General features: G+C 46.5%; 1 protein-coding gene across 3 annotated transcripts; it reads left to right on the top strand.

Moving 5' to 3' along the window:
• The first annotated feature begins 3,286 nt into the window (after window positions 1-3,286).
• On the top strand, window positions 3,287-9,432 carry GHSR (growth hormone secretagogue receptor). 3 transcript variants are annotated; one of them, XM_032120160.1, is made up of 2 exons: window positions 3,287-4,069; window positions 7,352-9,432. In XM_032120160.1, exons 1-2 carry the CDS (start codon window positions 3,316-3,318, stop codon window positions 7,630-7,632), a joined length of 1,035 nt encoding a protein of 344 aa, XP_031976051.1. In that variant the 5' UTR covers window positions 3,287-3,315; the 3' UTR covers window positions 7,633-9,432. The 3 variants fall into 3 exon arrangements, with proteins under 3 accessions (XP_031976051.1, XP_031976050.1, XP_031976052.1); XM_032120159.1 differs by having other exon boundaries at window positions 7,204-7,608; XM_032120161.1 differs by having other exon boundaries at window positions 7,252-7,608.
• The last annotated feature ends 3,357 nt before the right edge of the window (window positions 9,433-12,789 follow it).

Consider the following 12,789-nt stretch of genomic DNA (forward strand, 5'->3'; position numbering starts at 1 on the left):
TTGGAGATACATAATTTTAAAACTAATCTCTACCTTGAAGTCTTTTTTTCCAGTTTCTTCTACTCTGCACAATAAGCACATAATCATTGTAGAATCAAAGCCTTCAGATATTTCCATGACAACAAACAATGATATAAGCAAGAATTAGAACTTTACTGGATGAGAAGAAAATGGAAAGAATGGAACATAGGAGAGAGACCTCAAAACTCCAGAAATAGAAACTCTTCTACCTCATCTCCAGTGCTCAACACAATTTTGAAGCTACTGAAGAGAACCACTAATATTTTAAGAGTTCCATGAGAGGTAAATGTCCAGTATAATGTGTTTTTTAAATTCTCTTTTTAATGTTTAGTTTGCTCATACATCCAGCTAGTGGATAAAACTGAATAAAAAATACTTAACTTCAGTCCCTTTCTTTCATTGCAGTAAGACCAATGCCTTCACTCTTGTGTTGTTGGCAACATGAAACTGATGTTCTTGCAGCTGAGGGCTAGCAGATAACTTTTGGGAGCCTAGAGCCATCTTCTCTCACAGCTCTTACCTCTTCTATCACCACTGTCCTTTAGCATGTGCAAAGCAGAAGCAGGAATCCCTTATCGTGCGTTTTTTGTGGGATGACAAATCTTCATATTCCACCTAAAGTTGGCCTGCAATTGCCAAAAAAATCAGAAAGAATCAGAAAACTAAAGCTGCTTTTCTTCTCTCTCAACTGACATTTTTTTCTGGCTCTGACCCAGCCCCATGCAGGAAAAGCAGCCAGAGGAGCCCTTGACTCATGATACCCTTTTAAGAAGGAGATCGATGTTGCTGGATTTGAAGTACAGCTGCCAGTTCTGATCCAAATGGCTCACAACACATCAAACTCCCAAGGAATCCAGTGTTAAATCACTGCATTGCAAGCTCAGGTAGTCTGGAGTGTACAGATCTGGAGTGCTAACTCACTGTTGGGTACTTGATTTTGGTATACACACCATGATTCAGTTACTATCCTAGAAAGGAATAAATTATTTTCCTGGGTGAAAAAGAAAAAAAGAAGAGAAAAAAAAAGGAAAGGAAAGGAAAAAGGAAGCTTCTGTCTCTCTGGGGAAAGAGAAATGGTCACTTTTGACAAGATACAGCTCAGCAAAAACTGGAAGAATTTCGTGAGAATGAAGGATCCTCTCAACATAGAAAGTCACATTTATAGCTTCAGGCCATTTTCTCTGGCAAATGTCAACATCCTGCAGCTAACACCACTGGTCTGAGAATTTATTAGGAGAAAGAAATTTTTTAAAAGAGTGAAATAATTCCTTATAATAATGCAAAGTATTTGGCAGCCTAACCACAGAGGCAGTTGCCATCTCCTCCATAATATAAAGCAATATCATGTAAATTAGATTAGGGACACAATTCTAATATAAAATAACTATCTTAGGGGCATAAAGCCCGTGATTTTTATTCAGAAACATGTAACACAACTATACAGGCAGCTGGATAGACAAAGTGAGAAGTACATTAGGCTCTTCCTCCTTTTCAACTGCAATTAATGCGCAGCCATCCCTCATAAAATTTAGCAACTGTTGAGTAACTTGCTGCAAAACTGTCTCACAGTTCATGAGCAGGAATGAGAATACTGATTCCAGTGAAACTGCAAAAATATGTCATCCAATTAGGATATGGACAAGGCACTAAGGCTAATGCTTGCATTATTACAGAAGGCACAAATTACAGAAAACAGGCACATTCAGAGTAACTAAGCACTGTGTCACACCGCACTTGTGCTCTAGCTACCCTTCAACAAAGCCCTGCAGCTGTGAAATGGGAATGGCAGTGGTGGACTGCACCCAGGGAAACAGCATAAACCTGCTTCCCTGCTGACTTGGATGGAGCTTGGAGCAGCCTGGGCTAGTGAAAGGTGTTCCATGGCAGGGGGTGGGAATGAGATGACCTTTAAGATCCGTTCCAACCCAAACCATTCCATGATTCTATGGTTAAGCTAGATACCAACATGGAATCAGAGCACTGCCTGTCCCCTGAGAGATAGGGTACGAGATCCAGCCCCTGTAGATAGACAGGAATGAAAGAAGATTGTGCTGCAGCACACATACCCTTACAGTTTGTGGGGACAAGCTGGAAAGGTGGGGAAATACACCCTAAACATACGTGTGGGAAGTTACTTTACTGCCCCTGATCTCACCTTGTTCTGCTTACATCTTATTTCTTCTTGGGTACAGCATTATCTTTTAGTACAATAGGAGTCTGCAGCTGGGGAAGCACGGTTCTGTCGGTGCCTGCAAAGGGCAGAGCAGAGGACAGCGGTAACACGCTGAATGGAAATTTAATTGCAGGTAAATCATGTAGAAGCGGGTGACTGCTGCAGCTTCACTGAACTGGAGCCTGGCCGGGCTCCTGCCAACATCCAAGGGCAGAGCAAAGATACGAAGCGAGGAGGCAGCGATCGCACCCACGGCTGCGGGGCCGGCCGCGTGTGCGGAGCGCCGCGGGGCGACGTGTGCGGGGACAGAGCGCTGACAGCGCCGGCCGGGGACGGCACCGGGGCTCCGGGAGCACGGACAGGCGGCACCGCACCTGGGGACAGCACCGGGGCTCCGGGAGCACGGACAGGCGGCACCGCACCTGGGGAAGGGACCGGGAGCACGCACAGGCGGCACCGCACCTGGGGACAGCACCGGGAGCACGGACAGGCGGCACCGCACCTGGGGACAGCACCGGGAGCACGCACAGGCGGCACCGCACCTGGGGAAGGCACCGGGAGCACGCACAGGCGGCACCGCACCTGGGGACAGCACCGGGAGCACGGACAGGCGGCACCGCACCTGGGGACAGCACCGGGAGCACGGACAGGCGGCACCGCACCTGGGGACAGCACCGGGAGCACGGACAGGCGGCACCGCACCTGGGGAAGGCACCGGGAGCACGCACAGGCGGCACCGCACCTGGGGACAGCACCGGGAGCACGGACAGGCGGCACCGCACCTGCCCAAGCGGGCGGGCGGCGGGGCAGGAGCCGGGGCGGACCCGGCCCGGGCTGAGAGGTGCCGCGCCGGCGGCTCGGGAAGAAAGTTTGGAGGCTGGGGGCAGCGGCCCGCGGGGTCGCGGCGGGGCCGCTCCGTGCCCACGTCTCCTGTGACGCGCGGCAGCGCCCGCCCGCCCCGGGCCGGGCCGGGGGGAGCGGCGGACGCGGAGAGGCGGAGCGGGGCCGCCCGTCCCTGCCCGTCCCTCCCCGCCCCCGGCCCCGCACCTGCCCGGGCGCGCAGCGGGGACCGCGCGGGGCCGCGCCGCGCCGGGCGGGGATGCGCAGCCCGCGGCGCCAGGATGCGGGAGGGGAGCGCGGGCGGCCGCGGCGCGGAGAACCGGACGGGCGCTGAGCCCCCGCTGCACCTGTTCCCCGTGCCCGTGCTCACCGGCATCACCGTCGCCTGCGTCCTGCTCTTCGTCATCGGGATCATCGGCAACCTCATGACCATGCTGGTGGTGTCGCGGTTCCGGGACATGAGGACAACCACCAACTTCTACCTGTCCAGCATGGCCTTCTCCGACCTGCTCATCTTCCTCTGCATGCCCCTGGACCTCTTCCGCCTCTGGCAGTACCGGCCCTGGAATTTCGGGGACCTCCTCTGCAAGCTCTTCCAGTTCATCAGCGAGAGCTGCACCTACTCCACCATCCTCAACATCACGGCGCTCAGCGTGGAGCGGTACGTCGCCATCTGCTTCCCCCTGCGAGCTAAAGTCATCATCACCAAGGGGAAGGTCAAGCTGGTCATCCTCTTCCTCTGGGCCATCTCCTTCATCAGCGCCGGCCCCATCTTCATCCTGGTGGGGGTCGAGCACGAGAACGGCACGAACCCCCTGAGCACCAATGAGTGCCGAGCCACAGAGTACGCCATCCGCTCGGGGCTGCTCACCATCATGGTCTGGACCTCCAGCATCTTCTTTTTCCTGCCCGTGTTTTGCCTGACCGTGCTGTACAGCCTCATCGGGAGGAAGCTCTGGAGGAGGAAGAGAAAGAACATCGGTCCAAACTCTGTCATCAGGGATAAGAACAACAAGCAAACTGTGAAAATGTTAGGTACGAGTCCTCTTGCTCTGTTTTTCCAAAAGGATGTGTGTGCTCGTGTGTGTGTGTGAGAGAGAAAAAGACTGGGAGCTCTCTGATAGTTTACTATAGTTGCTTCCAAAGAAAAGCATTTACGGAAAATGTTTCATGCAAAGGGGTAAACCTCAAGGTATCTGTAGAATAACTCTCCTCCTCCCTTAGATTTATTTCTAACTGGGGACTCCCAAACAGTTAAACAAACATTAATAAGAATCCCTGACAATGACAAATACTACAGTTATAATTAGCTTGTGCCCCGGAGATTTTTGAGCATTTTTGCTCTTTGGTTGTGGATAGCAATGTTATTTACAGAAGAACAGTTTATTTGATTTTTAAACAAAACTAAACCCTTCTCAAGCCATGAAGTCGAGCTGCAGACTACAGCCATGCAGGCAGGGCATGATGTGCACTTAAGATTCATAGGAAAAGAATATCAAGGTTTTAGCAAATTGGGGTTATTTCCTACCCTGGCTGTGTAAGCTTATGAAAATTAATCTGCATTTTTATATTAGCAAAACAGCAGGATATGCTGAACCAGGAGCACTGAGTCTCCTTTGAGGTCTGTGATGCTGTAAAATCTCACAGACTGTAAGAAAACAGGATCAGGATAACCGACACTGTCATTCCTAACTTTGTATATTGACACTGCTGAATGCTTGAAACAACGCTTGTGGTTGGCACATGGAAACTCAAGTCTTAACCTACTAAGCCAGTACATGTGGTGGCAGTTTGATACACAAACCCAAAAAGTTGTCCTGCAGTCTCGTGTCTGAAAACTGCAGAATCCTGCTGCTGCTGCTGCATACTTTTATCCAAGCCAAAAGTCCTCTGCAGTGGAAGTCATCCCGTGGATTTTGGGGGGATGAGATGCTCTGCAGGAAGAAGCTTTCACAGGCTCCTTTCAGCAGGGTTGAAGTGGTGGGCTAATGAGGCAGACAAGAGGTGGCAGCGAGTCCTAAGTACCTTAATTATCAAATAGGAGCCTATCTGATCTTTTTGTTCATGTCCTGATTTATTACTCTGCAACAGCAGGAAGAATAATAAAACCCACAGCATTCTTTATGCCCTTTCAGCTCCATTTTATGATTAATAGAATTCAGTCTGGTAAGCATGACCTTGGAAGTAATTAATTGTTTACACTTCCAGAGGTTCAAGATTATGAACTTCCACTGACTGTAAGTAAATTACCTATATTACTACCATGTTTGTATTTCCATATACTTAATCGTAAAGAATTTTGAAATAAAATGTATTTCTGCCCTGAAATATTGGCACAAGCATTGCAATATTTCAGGCACTATTTTTCCCTTTTACAAGGTCTGAGAACAGCCAGGCAGTGGCAAGACACTCCTTTGACAGAGAGCCAATATTCCTTAAATGATAACAGTCTGATGCCTGATGGAAAGATGGAAAGAAGTTAGTGAGGGTTCAGTGGCAGCAGATGCTCAATGCAGTCTTGCTGTCACTGGTGTTAATGTTCTGCTTAAAATTTAGAAGGCACTTTCTGAGGCTTTATCAGTTGCCTGAACATCAAGTAAATGGGATTAGCATCAGCAGTTCTTTTAACTGTAAAGACAGGTTATGCTTCTGGGTCCGAAATTAAACACCTAAATGTATAGCCTGACTTGCAAAGGAGCTGTCACACCCCATTCCTATTGAAATCTATGGGATTCTGCAAGCATGAAGATCAAACTGTCAAAAGCCTGACTAGGGATATTGCATGCCTACACGTGCTTAAAATTCTAGTCACAATAGACTGTGCTTAAAACTGTGTTCATTATGAACAATGGTAATATTCATTACATGGATTCAAATCCCCATGTGAGCTAGGAAATCATCTGAATTATGTAGTGAAGATAGTGAGGGAAAACTGGGAGTGGTTGGCTCAAGAAGATGCAGAGCTGGAAAACCTACTCTGAACCTCAAGCTCTGTGCCTTCCAGTCTGCCACAAGTCTTGCATAAGCATCCTTTTAAACTTGGGAATGCTGGTGCAGAATTTTTGGGAAAGATAACTAAAACCATTGCTCTTAGCAATTTGAATTTTATTGTCTTCTGAGACGTGATATGAGGATATGAGGACTGCTAAAACAAGAGAACACCAGGGCCAGGTGTCTGAGTAACCTGGTCTTGTGTAAGGTGTCTCTGCTCTTAGCAGGGGGCCTGGAAAAAGATCTTCTTTAAGTTCCCTTCCAACACAAACCATTCTGTGATTCCATGAACAGATTAACTGTAAAAATTGCTTAAGAATGTCAGAAACCCTTGCTCGAGTTTTCTGGTTTTGCTCTGCAGCATATTAATAGATACACTGAGAGCAATATGAAAAATAATAAAGGTCAAAGGCACGCAGGAAATGAACAGAAACAGTTTCCCTTTCTCTCAGATGAAAATTCCAATGGGCCAGTGTTCTGAGATACACACATTTCTATTATTCTACAGACATGATGTTTACATGTAAATGCAACTGCAGTAGTAAAACATTATCACAGATATTCTGTATAACTACAATTATGCAGTTATATATTATACATTTAGTTCTACTCTTCTTGGGGGTAACTCATGTTCCAAAAAATGGACAAACTGGAGGGGTGCACCACTCTCCTGTTCTTACCTTGGCATATGTGCTCTACAAGTCCCCATTCTGTGTTTTATTTTGGGGCCTTTGCCTTAAACAATTTTGCTTTTTGTCTTAAATAATTTTGCTTCCCAGTGATTACATTCTTCATTATAAACCACAGTGCTGAGTCTATCACATATAATTTACTTTTTTTAAACACTGCAAATGATAGATGCTTATACTTTTTTTGTCACCATTTGGATTCTTTAATGCTCTGTTGATGCAAACATAAGTTTTATAGGTCAGAAGTTTGCTACATCAGATTAGTTGGGCAATATTCACGCAGCCTGTTTAGATACGATCCAAGTGTATTAAGTATCACTTATTTATACTCTCAGAGAATGTATTGAGACACAACTGAAAGCTTAGGGGAAGCATTTTCACACTTCGTGATTAATTTGTTAAAGGAGCAGAGCTGCAAAACAGAATGTTAATCACCTGTATGTCGATACTCACACTTTAACACACTTTCTTCTGCTGTTTTTATTTTAGTCGTGGTGGTATTTGCGTTCATACTCTGCTGGTTGCCTTTTCACGTAGGACGGTACTTATTTTCCAAATCCTTCGAAGCTGGATCCTTGGAGATTGCAGTGATCAGCCAGTACTGCAACCTGGTGTCCTTTGTCCTCTTCTACCTTAGTGCAGCCATCAACCCCATCCTCTACAACATCATGTCGAGGAAGTACCGCGTGGCCGCCTGCCGCCTGTTCGGACTCAAAGCCCTGCCCAGGAAGAGCCTGTCCAGCAGCAAGCAGGGCAGCTCCCGCAGGTGGACAGAGCCCAGCGTCACCACATGACAGCAGGAGCCCAGAGCTGCGCTCGCTGAGTCTCCCAGAAAGCCATAACGGGAGAAGGAAGAGGGCAAGGAACGGGAATCACAACGCTGGAAGCGGTGCTTTGGTCATCACCCGGATGGGCTGAGAGGTGCGATGCAGGCAGTGAAAGATGGGAGGGGAACAATCTAAAGTTTGGGACTGTGAGAGGAGAGACAAGCGGTCACAGAATTTGGCAGTGCTCCAGGTGTTATTTTTGTGCTCCTTTTGCCTGTATGATTTTGTAACGCTGACTTTAGCCCCGATTTAGGCTGTGCCGCTCTGACCAGGCAAACGTGGCCCACTTCACTCGAGAGTTTGTACGACTTCAGCAGCGGCCAATTCGAGCTGAATTTTTCCAGAGTTAGCTTTAGTTTTGCTAAGAATTTTGCTAGCATCTAACCAGACCCTAGAGAGAGAAAATGGAATTGCCTTTTTGGAGTAGTAAACAGGAAATTTGATACACTTTTCATAATACCAATTTTTAAGTAAGCTCACGTTTTTCTCTGAATGAGGAAAATGATTTCTTAAAAAAAAAGAAAAAGAGATATAAAATGGATAATTTTTAAACATGCTAAAAATAAATAACCTTCATGTCACATCCAAGTAGAAAGGAAACAAAAAAAATGCTTTCACAGAAGTGGCTTAGAATGTGACTGTACTGAAATATTTTTTTGAAATATATATATCAGTGGGACAAGGACAGTGCTGACTTCAGGCCTGCAGTGATGCTATAAAAATGTGGAATGCAATCACCCACCAAAGTCTCTTTTTTTTTACTAGCTAAATCATCTGTACTTGTTCTGTTCAGCTTGACTGTGAATGACTTGATGTGTTTGAACTTGGAAGCTTTTGATTGTTTCAATATTTGTAACGAGTCTGTGGCTACCTGTCCCTAACTGCACCCCACCGCACCCCAAAACTTGCTGAGGATGGGCATCCTGCCTGTAAACCCCCCATGTTTCTGTTAAAAGTCTGTTCCCAGTGCCACATCCCCCTGCAAAGCCTGGTGTGCTGTTGTGCTCATTTGCTGCAGTATTGAATTGAGAACATTTTGCATTTTTTAACCACCGTGACCTGAGAAAGTAATAGAAAAATCTGCATTAAAAGACACAGGCAGACACATTCTCATGCTTGATTCATAAACCCCTTAAATTAGATTTTTATACCTCAAGTGTGCCATTTCAAAGCAAACCAGAAAACGTTCCATTCTCTGTGCTAATGAATATGGCTTTTACTGTCTCACCAACCTGTGGGTTTTGTGGCCCACAGAGCTGACAGAGCTTTGGAGCATGCATGTGTGATAGCAGCTTTCTGTTCATTTGGTTCTAGTGTTCATCCCCAGCTGGTCCACAGCCCTTTCTCCCTGCTGAATTTTAATTCTCCCTAATGAATTTTGTGTTAGCAGAACTCGCCGGCCTTCAACCCCCCGCTCACACCGATGGGCCACTATCCCCCTGCTACACCTTCAGCTGCTCAGGTTGAACTCACAAGAGAAATTGGCTTCTTCTGTATATTCAGTGTCTTTTCTCTCACCTTTGCTGGTTGCTGCTCCTTGGTGGCACCTGAGCCTGTCCCCTCTCCACTCCAGGAGAGCAGGATTTATGTGCAAACACCCACTCTGAGGTACTGCAGGATCATCTCCTGCTTCACCTCTACCCACATCCACCTCGCCGTTCTCTCACCCACTGACTGACAAGCAGGTCTGGTGGCACAAGTCATGCAACTCAGGGAAACAAGACATTTGGGAACCATGGAAAGAGGGTGAGATGTGAGCTCACTAACAACCTGTCTGTGTAAACGAGCTGATCACACACACCCAGCGTCACATCAGTGTTTCAAATCTCAGCTGTGTCTGTGCTATTAAATGTGAACAGAAAAAGAAATAAAGTGATGAGACCCTTTATAACCCAGTGGCTCTGTGGTGCTGGATGGGATTCACGCAATCGGATTTAAATTTTTTTTTTTTTTTTCATATTTGTATTTTAATTTTTTTCCCCAAACCTGGATAACTAACTTGATTAGGCTATTTTGTTTAACCAGAGTAACTCCAACATTAAAGCCCTGTGTAGACACATGTAATTTGTGCATACAAACTACAAACATACTAATAATTTCATCTAGCCTAAACATTCCATCAGGAGAAAATGTAAATTTTAGCTCTACCAACACTGTAAAATTTCCACAACTTTGTGTATAGAATGAAATTTAAAACATTTGATCTGGGGTCATAAAAGTCAGAAAGAAAGGGACTGGTTGCTTCTTGGGAGGGAGGACAGGACTTTTTCCTTCTCAGTGAGGAAATGGACTTGTATTTGCAAAATACACACATTTTTATTAAAGGAGAGTAGCCACCTTCATATGACTCTTGCACAAGCAGAATATTCACATCTAGCAGAGAACACAAACATTTAACACACTGTAGCTGTCACTACACCAGCCTTTAGTTCTGCTTCCCTCAGTACCAAAACTTTTCTCTATGGATTCTCTAAACCCAGTGGGGCCACACCAGCACGTGCTGACTGCAGATGGTGAACAGGAACTGCTGCTTCAAACTGGTTCATAATGAACTGCTTTTATAAGGAAAGCAGGAAATAAAAACACCTCAAAACCTGGATAGCCCTTGCTTTTGCATCATAATTTCAACTTCTGTCTGATAGCTCCAAAAAGATACACACATCCCCACCTGCACTGATGGATGAATCCAGCACTGCTTGTCTTGGGCGTTAGTCAGAGAATCACAGAACATAAAAGGGACCTTAAAGACCATCTAGTCCCCAACCCTCTGCTGTGGGCAGGATGCCACCCACTAGATCAGATGGCTCAGGGCCCCATCCAACCAGACCGTGGCCAAGTTGTAAAAAAATCACTGGAAAAAAGAAGTGTAAGCAAGGTTTGAAGAGCATTTTTTACCTAAGAATGGTGAAGTCAGTCCAAGGTAGACATCATCCATCTGTCTTGGGTGGTAACAAGGGGCAAGGCTCCTCCTGCCTTGTCTCTGGCAGGATGTACAGGGGCAGAGGATGCTGCAGGTGCAGAGGGCAGTGGCAAACAGCCTGTGCTGGCAAAGTGATGCTGGCACGGTCTCATTGCCTGCCTCACCCACCGGAGCCGCTCCACGTTCTCAGCCTGGACTGTCCTGGCAAACACCTCCCAGCAGAGACAAAGCCTTTACCCTGTGCTTCCTGGGGCATTTCTGCAGCACATCATGTTCCTGGCAGCTTCTGCCCAAAGCCATCCCATTTTGGGTCTGGACATGGCTTTTGAGATCCATTTTTCATGGGGGGAAGACAAGAGCCCTTGCAGGCACTGGGCTGTTCATTGGCATGGCAGACAGGGCAGCTCTGCAGGAAGAGTTTTTTCAGGCTGTTGAACCTTTCAATTTCTGGAAACTCTACCCTGTGGGAACAAACCTAGCCAGTTCTGACTGAAAAAAACCAGTGTAGACACCTGAAAAGTCAAAATTTTGCTGTGTTCTTACTGACTTGAATGGGAGCAGCCCATAGAGAAAATAACTGAAAGTTCATTCGTTAAACAGTCCCAGTTCTAAAAGCTTTTCTACCTCTACATTTTGTATCACAGCTTCACAAATAAACAAGAACAATTTGGCTGCATTTTCTTTCTTGGCAATGTGTTAAATTGGTGATGAAATAGGTCAAAAGGACTTTACCAGAAAGCTTCACTCATTTTAGAAAAGTACCTTTGATGGAGGCATGCACAGGCAGAAAATCATGTCCTATTGTATTTCTTGCCAAAAATAAAATACACTGGAAAACCAGCACTTCCTTGTCAAAAGTGGAATTGATAGATATTCAGCAGTTATGTAAGTTTGCATCAAATTACATTTGCATAAGCCCTATTAAAATCAGCAGTTTTTAGATACCTAAACACCGAGGAGAACCCCCTCTCTGTCATGGATCTACTGGTTCTAGGATGCTGCTGCTCTGAGCCCAGTGGATGTTTCTGGCCGGGCTTCCATAGAACTTGGATCTTTTGCAAAAATCCCATGGCCTTGAAGAGGTAAATTATATCTTGAGAAATAAATTCAAATTTGGAACAAAAAAATGTATTTAATTCATCTCCCAGTGATGCGCCTGCTGTTACTTCCCCACACCCTGAACTGCCCTCCTCACCCCCCAGCTGAAAGCACCGTAACTACATTTTACCCTCACAACTCCCAATATAAAGTATCAGCCCTGTTTTACAAAAATTAATTTTAAATGCATTTTAACCCCTTGCTCAAACCCTACTGTCCCAGAGTGATGGGGTGTGGATCCACTTGTACCCTCTGGGTGTCCTTCCCAGGTTCTGGGCTGGGTCTGGCAGCTCCCAGCATCAGTTTTCTGTTCCTGAGCTGTGCTGCCAGAGTGCTCAGCACAGCAACCCACAAAAAACTTCATTTGGGAAGCAAGCAACCTCTGGCTGACACTGCAGAGACGCTGTGTACTCCACTTCCACAGCCCCGGCTCTGCATCCCTGCTGTCCATGGTGAACCTACCCCTGCACTGGGGTTTGTATCTGCACAGGAATCCTTGCACCAGGTCCCGGGCCTGCATACACACAGGAGCTCCCCAGAAAATCCTCAGGATGAGCCAGCAGATGCAGTTGCAGGAGCTGGATGCCCCGGGCCCCCTGGCAGTTTGCACTGTCTGACACTATTTGGTGTCAGGCACAGGTAGCTGGAGACACACCCTGCCCAGAGTGATGCCAGCAGTATCTGGGGAGCTGGAAGCTCATATGGTGTTAGTGGGAAACCTCTGCTCGCTTGGGCAAGTCCATTATTCACTTAGGGCAGTGATACACACCCCCCTTCAGCCATCTCCTTCCCCCACACATCCCCACCTGATGGATCACCTGGAATCCTTCCCAGCTCCGCATAAACTTCACCCCTCTGTGTGAGGAGCAAAACAATTTCCTCACACAGACATGCTTGCCAATGGCTTTTCCCTCTGAAATGAGTTCTGCTGAGAGACAGGTAAAACCCACAGGGGTTTGGCTGCATGTCCCACGTCCCTGGCCAAACTTTTGCCCCAAGCAGTTGTTAAATGATGGGGTCCAGCTGTGCCAGCCCTGTCGCATCATGAAACCACAACCCTGTCTGCTGCTGTTTAGGGAAAAACCAGAAAAGCAAACGTTAGATCAGGATTTGCCTCTTATCTCTAAATTGTGATTATGCAAGTACAGCAGAGAAAAGGAGAATGTAATCTGTCTTGCATTAACACAGGCTAAGAGGTTTCTGCAGTCACTTGCCATCAAGCCTCAGTCC

The sequence above is a fragment of the Corvus moneduloides genome, chromosome 10 (genome assembly GCF_009650955.1).
Source record: "Corvus moneduloides isolate bCorMon1 chromosome 10, bCorMon1.pri, whole genome shotgun sequence".
Classification (NCBI taxonomy): Eukaryota; Metazoa; Chordata; class Aves; order Passeriformes; family Corvidae; genus Corvus; species Corvus moneduloides.